General features: G+C 50.6%; 1 protein-coding gene across 1 annotated transcript; it reads left to right on the forward strand.

Annotated features, from left to right (window-relative positions):
- Window positions 1-12718: 12718 nt before the first annotated feature.
- On the forward strand, window positions 12719-14496 carry LOC140256176 (transcription cofactor HES-6-like). The gene is made up of 4 exons (XM_072344489.1): window positions 12719-13076; window positions 13146-13232; window positions 13328-13403; window positions 13497-14496. The coding sequence occupies exons 1-4, from the start codon at window positions 13005-13007 to the stop codon at window positions 13895-13897; spliced, it is 636 nt and encodes a 211-aa protein (XP_072200590.1). The 5' UTR covers window positions 12719-13004; the 3' UTR covers window positions 13898-14496.
- The last annotated feature ends 8090 nt before the right edge of the window (window positions 14497-22586 follow it).

A 22586-nucleotide genomic window follows, 5' to 3' on the forward strand; every position in this document is an offset into this window, starting at 1 on the left:
TGTGTCTGCACTGAGATGCCAGGAGCTCACGATGCTGTGCAGCACAGGGCTGACCTGGTCACCATGCCAGGGCTCTGCACTCTGCTGGTCCACATGGCTGCCATCAGTGAAACTCCTTCCAGTACACGTGAAAAGGCCCTTTCCATAAATACATCCTGGCTATACACACTCATTTTAAGGGACACTTCAGTAACTCAACAACTAACAGTTTCCATGGCCCATGTATGTTCATGCATGTGCCATTGGGTGTTGATAGATGTGTGAGCGTAGGGGGACCGCCATTTTCAGGTAAAAGAAGGTTAAAAATGCAAATTATTTTCACATTCCCCCACTTCTCTAACACCCTCAGAATCATCAGCCCCTATTTAGCACCCTTCTCAAACACATAAAAAGAACACAACCCTTCCAACAGCCATTCCTTTTGCACCAGCCATTCCCAGTGACACAGAGCAGTGTGTACACATTATATAAAGGAGACACTGCATTCCTCCCGGGAGAGATAACAAGCCACAGGGGAGGAATGCTTTTCCCAGCATGTCTGCGCACGACCTGAACCCAGACACAACCAGCATGTCGCTGGCAGCTCCCCAGCAGATGACTCCCAAAGTGTTCGAATACGAAGCAAAGGGGTAAAAAGGATAAATCAAAATGTTCCTCTGCAGACAGACAGGACAGACGTGGAGAGAGGTCACTGTGCAGCACTGGCTGGGGGTACACGGCTTGTTTTAGGATGTGGGTTCTTTGAGGCCCCGTCCAAGCCAACCATTCTACAACTCTGAGATCAAAGACCTTCTATCTGTCCACAGCAACATAGACTCCAAACATTGCTACTGTTTAGGAACGGAGCTGAAGCTTGACTGTAGCAAATCTCCCTGCATTTGACCCAACACCACATTGACCATTGGCTTAGGAAGCAAAAACACCCTCAGTCTATGGATCACTGAGACAGCAGTGAGTGAACAGGAGATACAGTGCGCTGGTTCCCACTAGACTGATATGCATCCAGCAACTCTCACCTGCACTTACCAGTTTTGCTGGTGCTTCCATACTGTTGAAACTCCCCACTACAGCGAAATTGAAGACTGGAATCTATAAATCAGACAAGCAAAAATCGGCCTCATTTACCCAGCGCTTTCATGCTGGTATAACTGGAAGGAATCGTGCAGCGAAGCTGTGTCATTACAATCAAACAAATAAACAAACCTTTACCACCATTCTGGGCCAGCCAAACTTTGAAGTATGAATCTGTAAACCAGAGGCAAAAGATTAATGCCTGTGAAAAGCTCCCATCTCTGAGCTGAAACAGAGAACCAGCTTGACACAGAAGGTGCTTTGGCTGTGGTTAGCAAACAGAATTACTGTAAGCGGATGGCAATGGGAGAGGACAACAGAGAAATAGAGGAGAGCTTTTAGCGGGATGTTTTGGCCATTGTTACTCCAGGACTTGTGTTTGGGCTCTGTGTGTTACAGGAGGTATGCATTATGGTGTTCAGCAGCCCAGCCAGGCACAGCAGTGTCCCTGTTTGCACCATTCCATGAAATACCTGTTATAATGTAAGAGAATGAGGTTCACTTCAGATGAGACCAGGAGCCCACCTAATACAGCATCTGATGGGTGTAGGCAAAGAGCGAGGCAGAGCGAGTGGAGCTGATGTTCTGCAGCAAAGCCCTCTGCTCCCAGCAGGGAAAGGACTGCCCTGCAGCACCTCCTCTCCCTACAGCCTGCCCCGAGCTGCCCGGCCTCAGCATGAGGGCAAACATCTCCTTATGGACAGGACTACATCCTCCCCAGGCACTCAAATCTTTCTGATGCAAAGCAAAGGCGAGTTCAACAGTCAGAGCACGTAATACCTCGCTCCTTTGTTAACGGTTTCCATTTGCACAATGCCTAATTACAACCCCTGTATATTGAACTCGGAGTTAAGCAGGGCCAAAATCTGAAGACTGCAGAGACTTGAATTTCAGAACACTAATGCTGAAGTTCCTATTTTAAGTCCGGTCAGATTTAGGGCTGTCAATCAAAGGGTCACATTTGCCTTCAAAGGCTGCAGTGCCACAAGGAATTTCCTGGTGCTAAGCATCCTGGCTTAGCTGCTGTTCTGAGGCAGGAGGGAGCTGGAAGGAGGAAGCTGGGGGACCAATCACCTCCATCTATCAAATACTCAAAGCTCAGTGCTCTTGTGTGGGGGATATAAAAAAGTATTTGCCCTAATCTCATTTTCAAAGTGATGGTGTTATTTTAACTTCGTCTCTCTGGAAAGGGTATGTGACAAAGCAGAACCTCATCTCTTGTAAAGCCACAAATGCCGTGCCTGCAGCTTGAAAAGCAAACCCATTGCCTCCCCTGCAGATAACATAGGCCTTGTACCAGGCTCATGAGCTCTTTCCAAAAGCCAGCTGTAAATGCAAAGGCCCCCAGTCCTAAGGGGAGGGAGCTGCTCCCCTTCTGCCAAGGCACAGTGAACCACCATCAAACTTCTGTCTGCCTAAAGAACTTGGGCTGTGGTGTTGGGGACTGCACAGCTTCAGCTCTACCCACCCCAAATCTAGACACGGGGCTGGAGATCTGGCAGGCAATTTCCACTGGGGTTTGTGAACTTCACAAGCAAAGTCCTGAGATACAAGTGGGGCGTTCTTTACACTCACCCTATTGACACAGTCCATGGGCACTGCTCCCACTGCCTCTGAGCAGCCCCAGCAGTTCCACAGTGCTGTAGGAACAGTGGCAACCTCAGAACCAAGCAGCCTTGCAGGCTTTCTCCAGAAAGGAGAGTCCAGGTGAGAAGCATCCCAGGGTGCTGCAGTCATGGCAGCCATCTCTGCAGCAGAACATCTCCATAGGGACCCACCCACCTACTGTGGAGTTCCCCCCAAAGGAGAAAACATTAAGGGATGAGCAGGAAAACCAGAGGCATGTGGAGTTGGCTCCTACTCCCACCTCCATTTGGGGTGGGCTCAATGCCTGCAGGCAGGGCTCCCAGCTGCCTGCCCAGGGACCATTTTCTCCAGCATTTTCACCACACCTTGTATTCCCAACATTTTTCCTCCTTTGCAGATCTGCACCCACATGGAGCACAGCTCACCTTACCTGCCTGAAAGTGCTTCTCACATCAAATCAGCAGCTCCTAATCCAGAGGGAAAAGAAATCAGTTCAAAGCTGAGTTTTGGCAGTTTGTCTACCTCACTCCTTCTCCACTCTGGGAGAATTCTGGGGTCTGCACAACAAACTCTGCCATATAATAGCCATGAAGTTCCAGGTTCCCACAGCAGCTCAGCCTATCGGGAGCCCCAGTTTGCATTCTGAGGGTTTTCTTTCATTGGTGTTACATAAAGACAGATTAGTAAACAAGGAGGTGAGGTGTCACCTGCGGGAGGTGCAGCACAGCAGGGGAGGGGACGAGGAGCTCCATGCCAGACTCTGAGATGGCAGCATCCAGAATCAGAGCACAGCAAAGGGCTCGTTTGCAATGGTAGCTGCTGGGGGAAAGGGTTTGTGTGTGGTACGGCAATCTATATCTACAGGAATACAATAACCACAAAAACACACCGGGGACTCACCCAGCTGGCGGAACTGTGTCCGTCTCCTGCAATTATACCTGACATATGAGAGATGGGATGCCAGCTAGCACCTGCCCTGTGTTTATACAACACTGCAGTACGACAGCTGCTCTATGCTCCATGCATCCCAGACTGCTTGCAAGGTAAACAGACCAGGTACAGGACAACCTGAAATTGCAGGCAGCTGAGGGCAGGCCCTCGGTGTTATTGCCATCTCTGAAAAGGAGGGGTGCAGGCACAGGGACCTTTATCAGCGTTGGCAAGGTTCTCTGGGAGAGAGCTACCAAAATACTGATGTCCGTGTGGCTTCTTGAGAAGAAAATACACATCTCTTCCTTCTTCTCTTCAAGTCAGTGCTGTCTGCAAAAGTTGAGTGAAATCCTGAAATCATACTGGAACAAAATGAGAGACAGACCTCCAGTGACAGCTCTGCTGGAAGCACTGGTTGCAAGAGATAGTGGTGCCTCTAAAAGCTGAACAAAGACAGTTTTCGGCACCAGTGAGCAGTGCGTGCAGTGCAGGCATACATGGCTCCACCTGTAGCCTCCTTACAGAGCAGCAGCTGGTGCTGGGGCACTGTCCCTTGCCCTGCTCCTGTACCAATGTGCGGGAGGTGAGGAGTGCTTTGCTCCATTCTCCTTAGAAGAGCAAGCAGGAGAGTAGCTCATGCAACCCCAAGAAAAAGCTTGCACGCTTTCCCCCTGCTATTTTTAATTGCTGTTTGAATGATTGGTTTCTTTCCCATCCTCCTCTGCACTCTGAATCAAGTGAAAGGAAACTGCTTCAAACCCCAGTGCTTCCCCGGGCTTCAAACCATCACTGGCTTTCTGCAGGGCAGATGTATTCGAGGAAATGAAGGGCACTGGAGAGAAATTACATCATCACAGAATCACTGAGGTTGGAAAAGACATCTAAGGTCCCCAGATCTGACCCCAGCCCACCATATCCACTAACCATGTCCCTCAGTGCTGCGTCTCCACAGCAGACTGGCTCTGAGCAGGCAGGATTCCACCAGGCACACTGAGCTGCTGCTCACAGCTCTTAGGCTGCATGAAGCCCGTTAAATGCAGTGCTGCTGAACTCAGTGAAACACTGGGTAACAGAGCACTCACAAGTACAGCTGCCAGAATGCATCCTGCTGGGAGGTGTGACAAACACCCCATGGATTTCCATGGCACCACAGAAAACCTGAAGCCAGAGCAGAGGGGTGAGGATTTCAAGACAGACAGCTGATTTCAGTGCGTACCTTTAGCACAGCTTCAGAGACAGATTTCATCAAGAGACAGTGGGACGGACTGAAAGACAAAAACCAGCAGCAAAGCACAAGCAGCAAACCCACAAGTGCCTACAGCCCTGCACTGCCCTGCACCATGTGTGTGCCTGGGTCCCCTGCTCCCCTGTTCCACAAATGGAACCTCTTCCTTCCACCCTGCCACCTCTTTTCACAAGCCTGTAAGGGTTTCATGCATTACTCTGCCTTTGTGTCCCATGTGGCTGAAACTGCCCCAACAGGTTCCAGTCACTTGGGGGTAAAAGGAGCAGGGAACTCTGGAGGGAGCATGCACCCACAAACACACACACACACACACACACACACACACACACACGGCATGGTGCAGCTGTGTTGGGCTCATTTCTTTAGGTGCTTGGGCTAGGGAAGAGCAAGCAGGGGCTGCACAGCACTGAACCCATCTGCTCGGCACAGCTCCTGGGCACATGAATGGCTGAGCCCCAATGGGAGCATGGCAACACACCAATCGCTCCCACTTCAAAGCTCCGTGCAGCAACCAGATTGTCTGTTGGCTTTTATGACACCGCTATTGCTTGCGTGGTGAATTCCAGTCAGGGAATGTAACGATAGACGGGCCGGGATTGCCTTGCCAATGGTAAAGTTCAGGTACAATGTGTAGCCAATAAAGAACAAACCCCTTGAGTTCCATTCCGAGATGGCTGCTCTCGGTTCCAGGAATCTGCTCAGCACAGATTGAAAAGAATTAATCTCAGAAAGAGCAGTGGTGGGGGTCACCAGCCCCGCAGGTGTTCAGAGCTGAGGAGATGTGGCACTGAGGGATGTTGGCAGTGGGCATGGTGGGGTGAGCTGGGGTTGGACCTGGGGATCTTAGAGGTCTTTTCCAACCTTAAGGATTCTGTCATCTCCCCTCCACCTCTTCCCCACAGGTTGGAAGGAAGAAAGAACAAGGGAAGGGGAAACACAAAGAAATGTCTTAAGAAGGGAAAGGAAAAGTACAGCAGCAAGGAACTGTGCAGGAGAGCAGCGGGAGGGTGGGTTGTGGCTGCATCTGCCGGCTGCCTGCCACGTGGCTGCAGGGAAGTCATGGCCTTTCTCCACCTCGCTTTTCCAGTCTGTGGAATTATTTAGATAACAGTATTTGCAAACTAAAGAACAAAGGCACTATACATATAAAACAAGCCTACTTAAGCCCAAGTGGCTTCTGTTTGCTGTATTTAGAAAAGGGCCCGGTTCTCTCTGTGTCTTTCATAAACAAAACACAGCCAATCATCTCCAGCTAAAATTAAAGACTTGTTTCTTTGACAACAGCTCTGATACGTCTAAAGCCCCACAGTGACCCTAAGGCATGAAGTAATCTGTCAGTCCTTGTAGTGATACACCACTGAAGGGCACAGCAAAGGTGATAACAGCCTTCAAATGCTATGGGGAGCCTAGAATTGCCCCATAGTAACAAGTAGGTGGTGAGCCAGCATGAGTATTTGGGAGTTCTGCCACAGCTGTTAGAAAATGACCCCATGACATTACCTGAGACTTCCAGGCCAGCCTTGGTCCTTTTGAGACCTGGGGACAGCTCTGCATGGTCCACTAGCACCCTGGGACTGCTGACATTGGTGGACACAGCAAGCAGAAGTGAACCCATCACTCCTGACTCCCCCCTTCCCTGTGCTGCCACATCTTTGTCAGCTCACTCACCTCCACATGTAGCCCTATAGGGGTGGCAATGTGCAGCTGTGCACATCCGTGCCTTGGCACAGGGTGGACAAGCAGAGCCTCCTCTTCCTATGACAGGCTGGGAATTCCTTGGAACTCCTGTGGTGTTGAACCAGCCAAGACCAACACTGTTTGCACTGACAAAGTTAAAATATGCTTTGCTGGAGTGACAGGATGGGGAAGGGAGCAGGAAAAAAGGGAATGCCCAAAGGCAGACAGAAGTGAGTACATGCTTAATCAGCTTAGACTAAATAAATCAATAGGCACTAAAATGGAGGGGTCCCCATGCAGCAGACAGAAACCTGCTGCAAGGACTGAACGTGTAACTGGCACACGAGCGGCTCTCTGTAAGATATAATCTGAACCAACCTGAAGCAGCCCCAGATGGATGCACCATCTGCTCAGAGCATTGCACAAGGACGTCGTGGTCGGTGGCGTCAAAACCAGCAGACACACACCAAGGAGCACTAATGTAGTGTACAGCCTCGAGGCGGCCGGCAGGCAGGGCTCAGCAGCCCTGCTAAAGGGCTGTGACAGAACTGTGCCTTCTGCTTGATCCAGCCTGGAATTTACCCATGACACCATATACACAGAGGTGTGAGTGCCGCGGTAACGCAACGGCTCTCTCAGAGGATGGAAGGAATGGCAGGATGGACGCTAGACAGCAGCTGACAAATTGTTCAACAGATGAGATGGCTGCCTGGAGACAGAAGAGCAGACATCCAATTTTAGTGCCCTAACTGAGCAATCCAGTGGTACAGAAGCTCTGATGCAGTTTCACAAACATCACTCGCAAGCAAAGGATCGCTCAAGGCAGATCACAGCACTACGTTCACATCACACTTCTCAAGTTCACCTGCTTGGTGTGATCTCCAGAAACCTCCCATCAGATGCAGGATGTGGCCAACACGAGGTTTTTGACCTCCCACCCATCCTGGCTGCAGCCCAGCCCATGTGCCTGGGAAAGGAGCAGCACCTTCTGCTTTGCTTTTCTTCTCATCAGATGCTGCTTCAACAGATGTGGTGCTGAGACCCTGTGGGCAGGAGCTGCAGCGCTGCCTGCTCCTGGAGTCACACTGCAAATCTAGCTTGCTTCCTTAATGGTTTTGAAATGGGTTAAAGCTTTGTGGGGAAGATGAAAGCAATCCCGCACTGCTTAGCAGGAAGGCTCCATCAGTAACCAGTGGTAATAACCAAAATGGCACTCGGGGCTCTGGCTGGATGTGTTTCTTGCAGCTTACAAGATGACTCAGTGTAAGTAAAACAAACAAACAAACAAACGCTGGAACCAAGCAAAGGCTTAATTAGAGCTGTACAGCATTTGCCAGAAAAGCCCCCCGCTGAGATACAGCCCATCCTGGCAAAGGCAGCTGTCTGTCTGCCCAGACAAACCACATCCCAAGGCAGCCGGTGTGCAGGAGGGCACCCCTACACGGCGCCCTGCAGGGAGAGCTGCCGCTTCTTTCTGCCCCCAGAAGACGGGGCTGCACCGTGAGCGCTCAGTGATGCTCAAGCAGTGCGGTGCTGCAGGGGACGCGTCTCTTTGGATAACTCGGGTTTTAAGAGAGAAACGCGAACTTTTCCCACGTCCTGATGGAAAAGCCGGGGCAGCACCGCCGTCTGCAGCACGGCCGGGGGACGCTGCGGGCTCCGCGCTGCCGCTCAGGGCCGGTCTGCTCCGCTGGGAGCAAACCTCTCTGCTCTCCAGGCTTCCTTTACCTGCTCTGCTGAAGAAGCAGTCCCATTGCAGCCCCATCCCTTCCTGTGCCCACTGCTGCTCCCCAGGAACGCTCAGCCTGTCCAGCTGCATTTAACAGAGGACCAAGGACCAAGAAAAAAACCAAGAGACTTTTCTTCAGACCAGAACATTTAAAGATCACTTCCTCCTTCACACAAAATCTGCGCAAATAACTTTATGGATACAACAAAGAGACAGACGTCACTCGAGAGCATCAGCCATGCACCCTCCCCACTCAGGCCTAAATACAAACATCATAAAGCTTTTTCCTTGGAAACACGGAATGCACAACAGCAGGTCTTGGTTTTAGGACCTGACCCTCCTGCTACTTGCTAACCTACAGCTGATGCTTCCCTTCCTTCTCAAGTTCCTTCAAGAGCTCACCTCCCCTTTACCAAGCCCCAAGAAGCAAATAAGTAGGTAGAATCAGAACAGCCATAACAATAAAGGAGCTGCCCCAGAAAACATGAATGGCTGTGGGGAGGTGCAGGGGAAGCAGCAGGCTTCAGTACTCACAGCACAGCACAACCCACGTGACAGCCAAAGGGAACTTGTCACAGCACCTTATCCCCAGCCAGGGGCTGCATTTATCACCAGAGAAATCTCACTTAACAACACTGAACGCATTTGGCAGTGTAGCAAATAGGAGTACAAAGGTAATAAGCAAATAGAGGAAAAGCATCTGAAAATTGTGACCAGAACCTCCACAGCTCCATCTGACCTGCTCCAGGAGGTGCAGAGGTGGGCAGGAGAGGGAGGGCAGCAATGCCAGGCAGTGCAGGAAGCAGCCTCAGCCCCACGTGCCCCCATCTGTGCACAATTGCAGCCACGTATAAGCAGGGACTTATGCTTCTGTCTGTGCTTCCCATGATGAAAATCCTTGGAGGATCTGCTTACAGTGACACCCAGGGCTGAGCCTGAGGGCTGAGCTTCACCTACCTTAGGGCTTGCACCAAAGCCACCTGCTCTGCCCACCAGCTGAGCTCTGCAAGTAATCAGGCTTGTTTCTCTTTCAGGGCTTGTCTCTAATAAGGGGTGGGCTCCTCATTGGCTCTAATCTGAGACCAGGTGTTTGGTGTTGGCTAACTGATTGAGCTTCTATCTGGCAGGTGAGTGGCACATTCCCAGGCACGCAGCTCCTCCACCTCCTATAAGCCAGCAGCATTTACAGCCTACCTTGAGCAAAGGCGAGCACAGGAAGCCACCAGCCACAACCCCAAAATTCCTGCTTCCCAACATCTTTCCCTCAGCCAGGCAGAAGCAGCTCTTGATGTGCCCAATCTCACACCTTTGGTGGGATGATTTTTGCTACAGCGTAGGTGGCAGTTTCCAAAGGATCTTGTTGGGATGCAGGCAGCCCAGTGGCACTGCACACCCACTGAGTGCCATATCTCAGGCAAGATGTAGTGGATAAAAGAAGGTATTTCTTCTGCCTTGGACTGCTAGCCATGGAAATGGGTACCAGGACCCTCAAGTAAAGGGTATTGGACTGTATTGGCAAAATATTTCCCATTTTGATTCAGAGAGGCCCAATGTTTATCAAAACTGACCATAAAATACACGCTGTCATTGCTAAACAGATGCACAGTTTGCAATGGGGATGCAAATCTGCAGCAGAGTGTGAAAGCAGACGTTTCCTAGAGCATGTCACAAGACACACAGCAGCAAAGCCTGATTATGTACGTATTCATCTGATCAAAATGAAACCCGTGTCCTGTCAGCAAACGTGGAGTGTCGTTGCCAGAGGTGCAGAGTGGGACTCATCCTGAGTCACCCCTCAGAGGGGCACACAGCTAAAGAAGCCTGCAGCCTCCGTGAGGGCTGAGTTCTACGGCCTCAGCAGCTGAGAAGTAAATTAACAGGAATGCCTGAAAGCCATTTAGGAACTAAATGACTGCACAAGACAGCACGACATGGGGCTCTGCCATTGTCACTGGGAACAGCAGGCGTAGTGCTAACGGCTGCAGAGCTCTGCAGTGACATCTGAGCAGACTCTAGTGAAGCCCAACAGGTTGGGGGTGAGGATGTCAAGGCAATTAATGCGTCTGCTAAAATAAAGGGGACAAAGACAACGCTGCTGCTGCGTGTGCATGGGAAGGCACTGAGTACGAGTGCTCCTTCTGGTGCCCAAGCAGAGCCCAGCACTGTGCCCAGCAGCACCCACCCAGCACTCACACTGGGCCGCACTGCCCTCCCCGCTGCAGGCACAGTGCTGCTGACATGAGCTGCTCTGTGTGTCCCAGCTGATGAGCACAAGCACTGCTGCCGAGTTGGCTGATAAACAGGAATGGACAGGAAAAGCCTTATGGTTTTGACAGCGGCAGCAGAAACTCAGTGCTGAAAGGCACAGATGTGGGTTGCAGTAACAGGCAGGTTGGAGTCCAAGAGCATATTTTCCTCTTAGGGTTAAGCAGCAGCAGAGAAATCAGTGGCACTAGAGGGATCCGTATGATGGGCAATGCTGCAGACCCCTCTGTACAGCCTTCCTCATTCCCTGTGTTTACTGCCTGCAGCCCCCAGCACACTCCTTGGTCGTGGGAGATGGACTAATTTTCATCCATGCAGGAAACTCACTACGAGGACACGTTCAATTTGTGAAGGGGCTCTGGGGTGAGGAGGAGGGAGAAGCAGCCCTTTGCTCACTGTGCCACAGAAACAGCTGGTCATTGTAAAAATAAATGGGATGACAGCAAACTGATGCCCAAGGAGCGACCTGCCCCTTAACCGAGCATCCACCACAGCCTACACCCACCGCCATTCATGTGCCCCATTAATATTTATAAGGACGGCGTGTCTCTTTGACAAGAACTTTTGCCTCCGACGACAACAGATGTTACACCGCTTACGAAGAAAGCTCCCCGAGCATTCCCAAAGGATGCTGTCCATGCTCATCACGTCTGGGTCCCAGGCTCTGATTGTACTGTTCACAGAGGCTGGATGACCTACTGAAAGCTCGGATCATGTCAGTCTCGAGCCCGAGATCATGGATGGCCGCACATTTGGCTGTGGACTCCTCACAACTTCTCAGTCACGTTGTATCTCCATGGATGTCCTTCCGGGAGCTGGAGAGCTCTCAGGCGCAATTGATGGCTCAAATGCACATGGCATCCCATAGTGGTCGGCCCCACCTCACTGGGATGGGCCTCACCTGGGCACAGAGCACACAGTGCGGGGCCAAGGCTGCGGGATCGTCTTCCACTGCTGTCACAGGTACGTTAGTGACTGTGTGTGATCCACAAAGAATCACAACCCAGCACTACATGCTGTGTTACCACACTGCACACAAAGCGGCAGGATAACACGTGCTGCAAAGCTCTGATCTCATCCGTCTCTGCTAAAGCAGGCTGCTCTTTGGCTGAGCTACGAGTGCTGTGACATGTGGGAGCTGCAGTCCCTGGCAGGACTCGGCTTTAGTGGAAGTGAAACTCCCACCCTCCATGGATGAGGAACGCACACAGCAGTACGAGCTTAACCTGTGCAGAGCTGTATGGATAAACCAAGTGTTTTGCCAAAACATCCTCAGGAACCACAACGCACGGGCAAGCAGAGAAGCATCAGACAGAGTACGTAAGGGACATTTGCTTTTACAAGATTGCAGTTGACATTTACATTAAAATGCATGAGGTTATCGTGAAACGTTTCACCTGATGTGATGGAGCTCATTTGAAGTGGCACAAGACCGTCACATGAGCCCTGTGGGCCGCAGCAGGGAGCCTGCACTGCCCTCTGCCTCCAGAACCACAGCTCTTAGAGTGCCCTGATCTTTATTGACGGCACATCTTTAATGCACAGCACAAGTGACTCCAGCATTTGTCAACCCGTTTGACCTGCAGCTTTCCAAAGAGCACACAGAAAGACGCGCTCCTGAGCCAGAGCTGGCACCTGGTGCAGCTTACTGCCATCGGCTCCAGCAGTCAGAACACAGACGGGATGTTACAGCTTCTGTGCCCAATGCAATGTGCCACCTGCGTGCAGCCTGCCAAGATCCAAGCACCATTTCCTTACAGCACAGCAGCAGCACCTCTCTGGCAGGAAGAGCTGATGGCTGGGACACAGCACGGGGCGGCTCAAACCCAGGGTGGCACGTCGGGGAGGCGGCCGGCCGTGCGGTGCCGCTTGCAGCGGGGGGCGCGTCTCGCGTTCCCTCGGGCGGTAAAAATATGACACACATTAGCGAGGGGAATGAAAAGAGGGAAACAAAGGAGCGGGAGCGAACACCTGTCGCTCTCCTCGGGGAAGAGACCCGATGCTTTTATTCGGCTCGGTCTGCCGGGGGAACTGCAGCTGCCAACCGTCATCAGCATCAAGTTACCGCACAAAGCCGGGGCCTCGGCCGGCGCTGGGGGGGACGGCGCGTCCCGGGTCCTGCCGCCCCGCCACCACCAGCGCGGGGCGCGGCGCTCGGACGGCGGCCGTCAGCGCCCATCCGCAACGCGACGCGGGCACGTCGGCGCCGCCGCTCGCGGCCGGCCGGGCTGCGGCCGTGCGGGGAGGGAACGAGGGCAGGAGGGCACGGCCCGCCGCAGGAGCCCCCCGAGCCCCCTCCGCTCGGCAGCGCACGGCGCGGCGCCCACCCGCACGGCCCCGCAGCAGACAAAGCGCGCGGCCGCCATTGGGCCGTTCGGCCCACGCTGCGGCGCTGCCCGCGCGGCGCGGCCAATGGGCTGAGGGCGATGCAAAGCGGCCGCTATAAGACGGGCGGCGCGGGGCGGGGAGCGGCGCGGGGCCGCGGAGCAGCGCGGCGGGATGGCGCCGTCCTTCCGGCACGGCCAGGGCCGCGCGCCGCGGGGCGGTTCGGAGCCGCGCGCGGACAGGAGGGTGAGCGGCGGGCGCGGAGCCGAGCGGGGCGGGCGGGGAGCGCGGGCTGACGGCGCCGTGTGCCCGCAGGCGAGGAAGCCGCTGGTGGAGAAGAAGCGGAGGGCGCGGATCAACGAGAGCCTGCGGGAGCTGCGGCGGCTGCTGGCCGGCGGCGAGGTGAGCAGCGGGGCCGGCGGGAAGGGCGGGCGGGAGCCGGGGCCGGCGCTGAGCTGACGGCCGCGGCGTCCCCCCCCCCACCGGGGCGGTTCCAGGCGAAGCTGGAGAACGCGGAGGTGCTGGAGCTGACGGTGCGGCGGGTGCAGGCCGTGCTGGAGCGCCGCGCGGTCGGTGAGTGCGGCGGGCCGGGCTTCACCGCGATCCGCCCGTCTGTCTGTCTGACTGTGTCTGTCTGACTGTCTGTCTGTCTCTCCCCGGCCGCAGAGGGCGGGCGGCTGCACCGCGAGGCGAGCGAGCGCTTCGCCGCCGGCTACATCCAGTGCATGCACGAGGTGCACACCTTCGTCTCCGGCTGTCCCGGCATCGACGCCACCACGGCGGCCGAGCTGCTCAACCACCTGCTGGAGTCCATGCCGCTCAACGAGGGCGGCCTGCGGGACTTGATGGCGGACGTTCTGGCCGAGCCCTGGCCGGGCGGGGAGGCCGCGCTCCCGTTGGCTGAGGCCGCCCTGGGCCTGGCGCTGCCCTCGCCGTCATCCGGGGAGGAGACCTGCTCCGACTCGGACGAGGCGGAGGCCGAGCCGGGACGGACCCTCGCGCACGGACTGGAGGCGGCACAGACGCGCGGCGTGCCCTCGCCCAAGTGTATGTGGAGGCCGTGGTAACGCTGCGCATCGGGACGGAACGCGGCCCTGCTGTCACACCCCCCACCGGCTCGTGGCTGAACGAGATCCATCCATCGCAGCGTGTGGCGTTTTGTAGCTGGGGGCTGTTTGTATGAGAGTGGGGGGACGGGATGGGGAGGAGGGAGGTTTTGTAGTAGCAGAGCTCTTTGGATGCACAGCCGTGGTCTCTTAACCCTGCCTCGTCCTCTTGGCCCCTGTAAGTGGCCCAGATAACACTCACCGCCTTGTTCTCTTAAGGAAAAAGCCCTCGTGTGGTTTAGATCCTGATGGGTAACTGTGAGAGAAGCTCGGTCTGCACACAGTGTTTGTGTGCTGGTGACAGCACCAACCCCTGACAGGGGCTCATGGAGCAGCCCGGCTCTTACCTTCGGGGAAGGAGGAGCAGCGGGGGCTGCTGGAGCTCTGCAGACACGGACAGGACTGACGGCGGGGTGCCTTTAGGAGCGAGCATCTTGATCCACGTTTTGCTTTTAGCACATTTTGAGTTCATGGTGACTTTCTGTATATGAGGGTATCAAAATCAAGTGGTTTTTGTTATTGATATTATTATTATTTTTAATCTTTAATAAAAAACTGAATTCACAGCGATTTCGTGGATTTTTTTGCATCATGTTACCTCTTAACCAGGAACAGAAGGTGTTTCTATGGCAGGGGAGCAGTGCTGGCAGTTAAGCCTTTAGTTCAGATACTAAGCATCGTTTGCCCAAGTATTGGATTTAAGGTGTCTCTTAATATGCCCTGATAGCACACAGTGATCTGTGCCACAGCCCTCCCAGCTGCCTCTTACCTGCTCCCTTCTCACAGTGGTGCTGCAGTGGCAGTCCCGGCTCCAGAAGCATTGCACGCATCCTCTGCACCCATCTTCGGTTTCACTTTCAAATGCAAAGTTGGTTGGAGCTGCAGAGGATGGGGAAATAAAATAGGTCTATGTGAGGTCTCATCCCTCTCGTGTCCCTGCTGGGAGATGCCAGGTTATTTGTACTGCAGTGCCACCTTGCAGAGAGCTGGCCATCTAAGGAGAGAAACAAACCCAATTGTTAAGTTTCTTAATACATGGAAGTTCCCAAACATAGAACAGGCAAGAAAGGAAGGAACATAACCACCAGGGGATGAGACCTGTAACTTTCCTTTGTTAACAACCCTCTGAAACAATAAAAATAGAAAACAAGTACCAGTAGACTGCACCTCATTTAATGTTACCTGGGGGGGGCAGGTTCTTATTTGAGATTACCATCAAATTCAGCACAAAAGCAGAACAACTCATTTCCCTTTGAACTGGAGCGAAGAGCAAGAGCCAGCTCCCCAGGAGGCAGTGAGAGCTGCTGTAATGACCCCCTGCTTTAGGGAGGGAGGCCAGCATTTGAAGTGTAAATGAGGGGGAAACCTGGGACACTTGCACTAAGAGTAGCAGCCTATGCACAAGGTGACCTCTTGGACTGAGCCTGCCCTGCTCCAGACCCAAAGCAAGGTCACTTGTTTTTTAAACAGCTTATTAGAGTGCCCGATGCCTTAGCTTCTGCTCACCTAGCCAAGGTATCTCCTCCTCACAATGTGTGATCCTGCTATGCTATGACAGAGCTTCACCTGACACCCAGAAACTGCTTTTCTATCCAGTGCTTCCAAAAAGGAGAGAACCACATCTCCCAAGGGCTGGAAATTGGGCCAGGAGCCCTTGGGCAGCCCATGAAGGGAGCATGGGAGCAGGGACACGCATCGCCCATCCTACAGTTGATGGCAGCAGAACTGGGCTGCAGCCCTGCCCTGGGCTCTCTGGGTTAAGAGTTGACATCCTGGGCCAGCTGCAGCTGTTGCAGGAATACCAGGGGTACTTGGCTCAGCTTCATTTCTATGAGATGAAAAGGGCTGGGTTAGGGCCCTTCTGTAACACTGCTGTGAGAGTAAGTGCAAATCCTGACACTTTGGTGACAGAAACACAGCGGAGAGTCAACATAAACTGCCAGCTTCGATTCAGCAGCAAATCAGCAGGGCAAGCAGCAGTCATCACTGCTAAGCAGTGTCGCAGCCATAGTGTGCAGCTTGCTGTGCACCGGCCCTGGAGAAGTGGAGCTGAAGCCAGCCTTACCCCTTTTCTCCTGCTCTCCTTCTGATTCTTCTACAAACTGCTGACAATGCGGTGGCCCTTCCCACATGAGGGGACATCAAGTGGTGCACCCAGTGCTTCCTGCATACGAGCCATGGCAAAACCAAAGGCTGCGCCCATCGTGCAAACCCCGCTGCTGCAGTAGGAGCTCCACACATGCTGGCCATGGCCTTCAGGACAGGTACTGGGTCAGCTGCTTTCCAAAAGGGCTGTGGCAGAAGGGCAGCCTGCCTTTCCCACACACGTTTCTCAGTGCTGTGCCTGCTGAAAAGAAAGAGACAGGTCAAAGCACTGCTCTGAGAGTTGTTCTGTTTTATTTAAGCGTCAAAAACGTTTTAGAAATATTTTGGCAATAAAGCTTTATATATATATATATATATATATATATATATACACACACTCACATATATACATATACATACATACATACATATATATATATATATATACATATATATATAAATCCAGAAATCAGATTGACAGAAAGTTGACACCCTCTGATGAGGTGTTGCTGGTTTCATCCATCTACATGTCTGTACCTTACTGCAAAGGTGTCGAATCTGACACTTGCCTGACAAAGGCAGGAAGAGGTGAGGTTCTGGGGTGGGACTGGGGAAGGAGGAGGGGAAGGAAGGGCTCCAGCAGCTTGGATGGAAAAGGAAAACCAGCAGCCTTTTCAAAACCTTTACAGAAAGGACTGCCTTTATTTTCTACTCCAGCAGGCTATCAAACAGATTATCTGATCTGACTGTGCACTGCATTGTAAAGGGAGAAAGGAGCAGCACACTAACAGAGGGACTCTCGTTTGATACGCGGTCTAGAATAATTGAAAGAAGGGCACTTTGCATGTCAGTCGCTCACACCTGTCACAGGGAAAAGCGCTCCTTGTTAACCACATCAGCAGGCAGGACTCTGTTCAAACCCTCTCCGAATCCACTGGCAACACACACCGGGTCTTTGTTGGAGCCAGCGTGCAAACTCCAGCTTTCACATTGTGCAAATCTAGACATCTTCCTTTGTCAGCCAGCCGCAATCATCACACGGCACTCGGCAAAGTTCTCACCTGCAAAATAAATACTTTTGGTTTCTATTCCACTTCAAAGGGAAAACAAGTAAGAATGTAGCCCAGTACTCAGCAGCGTAGCTAGCAGAAGAGGCCTACTTGCATATAGACGTCTTTAGAGGGAAATTTCTGCTAAGCAGGCAGTTTATTCTTACCATCTCAAGATGCTGTCCTTAGCAAAATGTTATTGAAGCAAACAATGGAAAGGCAGGATGTGTTCCTGGGACACGTACTGGGATGGTCATTAGTTAACCCTGGCACTCTCAGCCTCACCGTGGCATGGCGAGCTGCTCACAGGTAACACCCCAGGAGGCGATCCAGTCCCAGCATCCCCAGATGTCAAAGCTCAGTTTTAGGACTCTCCTATTTATGGCCCCACCTCCAAGCATTAGCAGCAGGCACGTGAGCACACACAAAGAGGTATCCAGCCCCAGCTGCTTTTCCTCCCCGTGGGGGACATGGGTGCAGACACACAGGTTTTACAGATCCGCTGTTCAGCTTTTGGAACACACACTCTTCTGCCCCAGCAGTTCTCCCAGTTGAGGAGAGCAGCCAGGCCATGCAGCACATCTCCTGCTGAGCTCTCCCCTGCAGCAACAGCTCAGGCTGTGCTCCCTCAGGCCACTGAAACGCAAACCAGTACGGATGGGACCCAGAACATCCTCCCATTCCACAGATGGGCCCAAAGTTTTGAAGAAGGTCATACAGGAAGCACACAGAAAACTCAAGAAACAAAGCAATCTACCAGAACAGCTGGCTGAGCCTGAAGACTATATCCTTCCTCCACTTCTTAGGACTTAGGATTTTCATCTTCTTGCATGAGACCCCTGGCTCACAGTTGTGTTTATGCATTCACATACAGATGTATTGATAGCATCAATAAATTGTGCACATTGAGCCTCTTAGGCTCCTGTGTGAGCTGGCAGAAGAGGGAAAAGATGCCATTCCGCCTCCTTCCATGGGATTTTTAGCTTTCTTTGGAAGCTTAGCACTCAGTTACTGCTTTCAGCAAGTGTTAATCTCATTTCTGCATTTTAATAAAGTTTAAAAAAAGTATATCAAAACTGATGCAAAAACATTGAAGCATGAAAATATACCTCATAGCAGAATATTGTGAACTTAATCTAGTTAAACAAGATGATTGAGAGCAATTTGATTGGTCATATTACACTCCTTCCAGCTGAGCTTCAAATGGTCTTTTAATGCAATAAAGTAGAGCCTTGAATGCTGAGAGCTAGGCAGGGAGTTCATGTAATCATTAAGGTTGGAAAAGACCTCTAACATCATCTGGTCCATCCATTCACACCACCAGTATTGCCCACTAAGCCACATCCCTCAGTACCACATCTGCTCCTGTCCTTAAACACCTCCAGGGATGGTGACTCGTCCAGGACAGCCTGTGCCAGAGCCACACTGCTTTCACAGAATTCTTCCTAATATCCAACTTGAACCTCCCCAGCACAACTTGAAGCTATTCCTGAAATGAGAAGGTAAAAAGATTTCGATCAGACACTGAAGAAGCCACGAATTCCCTTTCTTTCTGTATCATCATATCAGGTGAGACACTATCCTTCCCAAAGCACATACAGATTGCTTTGCTAAGAACTGAAAATACCTTATAAAATACAGCATACTGGCAACTAGATTAGATGACCCTTTCTGCTCTTACATTTCTTAAGTATAAAACTATTTCAATTCGTAGTCTTTTAGTTTTTACACTGAACTCAGACTCAAATAATAGATGGAAAGCACAGCAAGTAGTTTTTCTGTGCAACTCAGGAGGTGCAGACCTGAGGCATCCCTCAGCATACCTCTGCAGACAGCTTGGGAACTACCCCGAGTGAATTACCCTCAGCTGAGCTCTGCAAAAGCTCAGACCATTTAGGTACAAAGTAAAGCAGCCTAATTTAAAATCACCACCAAAAAGGTACGCTTCAGGAGTATCCCTAACTGACGTGCACATTGAGAGCAAAGGGAGATTACCAGGAGCCTGCATGTCCTCTTAGTTACGTGCTTCAGGAAGGATTTTGGGGCCCTCTAGGCAAGCTTCACTGTATTTCTGCATTTGGACCATCCATGAATGAGGCACACTAACAAAACTTGAGTTTCATTCTCCCAAAACTCACTTTGCCAGAACCAACATGGGCTACACGGGGTCGCGACAAAATACTTTCTACTGTCACCATGCAAGTCTTTGCAGTTGACATCCTAGAGACAGAGAATGGGAGGAAAAATAACAAGAGACAACATCACAGCATTTGGCTGTTCAGTAGCGACCAAAGCAGAATGTCACACAGCACAGCAGCCATGGTGACTCAGGGACAGCAGGACAGGCTTCACTTGCAGTTGCTGCAGGAAGCAGGAAAAATGATTTGCATCCTTTCTGCCAACACAGAGTCAGAGCTCCATTCCAGGGCCAAAACAGCTCCAGTGACTTAGAGAATCTCCATCACTCAGTGCAAAACCACAGCACGCTGGTGCTCTGTGCTCACTTAGGAGGACATTCCATCTCCTATTCCTCCTCAAGAACATCATTCCTTCATTTGTGAAGTTACAATCTGTTCCTCTAACCATTTTATTTATTTATTAAACAGACATTCTTACCCGCCCCCCCCAACACCTTTTGCCAGAAGGTCCATCCAATAGCTACAAGGGAGGACAAGCAGTAATATCCTTTTTGCTTGCTTTAACATAGAAGGTATATATATATATATATTATGTATTCATTGTTTACTTCAAAAGGTGCAAGGAAAATGTTACACTGCTATCCCAGTCGTCATAACAACAATCAAAAACATCTCACTTCAGTGTAATTCTAACAAAGCTTCAAAGACAGGGAAAATACTATCTCAGGGGTCATTGTCCTGAGGGGCAAAGCAGAGATTAAACAGGAATGTGCCAACAAGACCCATGAACACACATCTCCAAGGCACAGCCTTGCTTGTCATTCAGATGTAGGCTCACACTACTGACAACAGAATGTTTTCTAGAAAGGTAGAAAAGATTGCCTTGTCTTTTGTGGCTCTCTACACCAATTTACAGCTGTTAGAATCAATCAATTTATAGCACAGATACAAGAGGAGAACTGCGGCAAAGAAGCTGATGGGAAAGCTTTCTCTCACTTGCCAGAAGGAAAAAGTGAAAGGGATTCCTTCAGACTGACCACAGGTCTCACTGCTGCTCGCAGGTGTAACTGCTGTTTCACATAGCAAATGTTGCACCTTACTTTTCATCATACACAAGATTCTAATAAACACATTCAAAGCAAGCAAAGGCTTCTACACTGTGTAGGATGGATTCTGCCACCAGACATCACTCCTTTCTTTCTCTGTTCACACAGTTTGGACTTAATTCTGGAATTATGTTAATGAAGAATTGGCCACGTGTCTTTCAAGGCACGTTTTTTGCTACTGAGTTGGCCAGTGCAGCTAAAAACAAACAAACACACATCAAAATTTAGGCTCCAAACTCTCAGATGACTAAAATAGGAGACTTAGATATTAGGTGAAGTACTAAGTATTTGCATGAATAGCAGGTATTGATATACCTAAAGCAAGTGCATCTGTTGCTTCCCCTATCTTCTTGGTTTATTTGCTCATCCAAATAGTTTTATTAAGTCCCATCCAGCCCCAAACTCTTCAGAATTCCTTGGCCAGCCTGGCAGTGACAACTGACTGAGCAGCGCACGTGTATATAGAATTAATAGATGGATGTAGGTGATGTAGATCATTAGGGAAATAAAATTTATACAAAGAATCAGTGTAGCATAAAATAAATAGATGAGGAAAAAACGAAACAAAACCACATGCATTCAAGCTTGAAGGGATTTGTTGGCTTTCTTTCACTGTTTTCCTCTCCATTGCTCCAAAACAGCAGCGCTTCCAAGTGAGTTGCTTGCCTACACTGGGAAAACAAGTCCCCACAGTAATAGCAATACTAAGAGGATTCTCAAGTATTACCTTTGCCTTTGAATAAATCAGTTCCCCACCAAGTACTTGTACATTTTCTATACACAAACAGGTGGGTTCTTTGGCCTGACAGCCCTCCCTGAAGTTGCCTTCACAGTACAGTATACACAGAGTCCTCACGTTGAATCATCAGCAAGGAATAGATCATTGCTACAAGAAAACAGCAGTATTGGCCAAGCAAAAATTAAAGGATCTTCATTCACATCACCATTTCTGGGAAAAGCTTTAGATCACAAGGAAACTTCCAGTTTCTTGTCCTCCCTTTTCCTTCATTTCTTTTGAATGAAAAGCAATAGGGGTGTCACTCACAGTACATTTCTTCCAGAAGTGGAACAGAACCCTATGAAATATAATAGGGAAGACTCTGCTATCTGGCCCAAAACAGAAGATTTCACCATTCCTTCCACCACTGAAACACATCATCAATGTTCAGCCTTCCTCAGCTTCCCGCTAGCATTGCACAAATTGCAGAGGAATCAATGTTGCTGGAGCACAGTGGGGAACCTACCTGGTACCACTGGTTTGTTTTCTGTAGTACTTGTAACCATGGCACCTGGGCAGCAAGAAATAAACACGCATCGTTGAGAACGGAAGTGCTTCTATTTCCCGTCCTTCCCCTGAAACAAAAGAGTATCTTTTTTTACATGCATTTTGTACTTATTGTTCTTGTTTTTAATGAAAACCGGCATGAAGAAACTAACTATCAAATATCTCAGTTACTTATTTAGGTTTGGTTTTCAAAACCACCAAAATCTGAAGTGTCTGGAGGCACAGCCTCAGCTGACTCGGTTTCTGAGCATTACTCCTGTACCTGCACTCTTACCATTCTGGCACTTGATCATTTAGTTGAGTTGAGAAAACAAGAGAATGCGGCCCTTCATAGGGTTTGGTGCTTCTTTTGCCATGAGCTCTAAACCTCAACTTCTGCATCCAGCCTCCTTTTCCTTACCCCCACACTCCTCTTTATGCCTAGGCATAGGGCAATTTCAACCTTCTTGGCTTTGACAGCTTTCTCATCTTTTAAGGCCATAGCCCAGAAGGGCAGAGATTTAACCCTGTGCCTGCCTTTTTTGTCTGAATTTCAGTACTCCCTGTCTCCACTCAGCTGCTCTTTAAGGCCCAAGAATCCACATGACTTCATAGACATTCATCTTCACCTCTCTCAAATTCTCTCTGACAAGTGCTACATCTCTCCCAAAGGAAGATAAGCAGCGTTTAGCTGTTGATAAAACTATTTTTAAGAAGGTAGTGTCTAGTGATTTCAAAGAAGAGGCAGTGCCCTTTGGACCTCTGTCATTATCTTCTTCCTTTAATTCTTACAAGAAAGTCACAAAGCACACTGCAACAACCCAAATGTTTCCAGAGAAACAAACTGTCAGGTTCTATATATAGCCTGCGTGTCACAATTCAGTCCTCATCTTATCTAAGAGTGTTAGAGGTATGGCAACACACAACGCTTGGAAACTTCCAGATACATTTAATAAAGCAGTTTACTCATAGCAAGTCTTAGCAAACAGCTCCAGTTAACTACTATGA

This window comes from Excalfactoria chinensis, chromosome 9 (genome assembly GCF_039878825.1).
Source record: "Excalfactoria chinensis isolate bCotChi1 chromosome 9, bCotChi1.hap2, whole genome shotgun sequence".
Lineage (NCBI taxonomy): Eukaryota > Metazoa > Chordata > Aves > Galliformes > Phasianidae > Excalfactoria > Excalfactoria chinensis.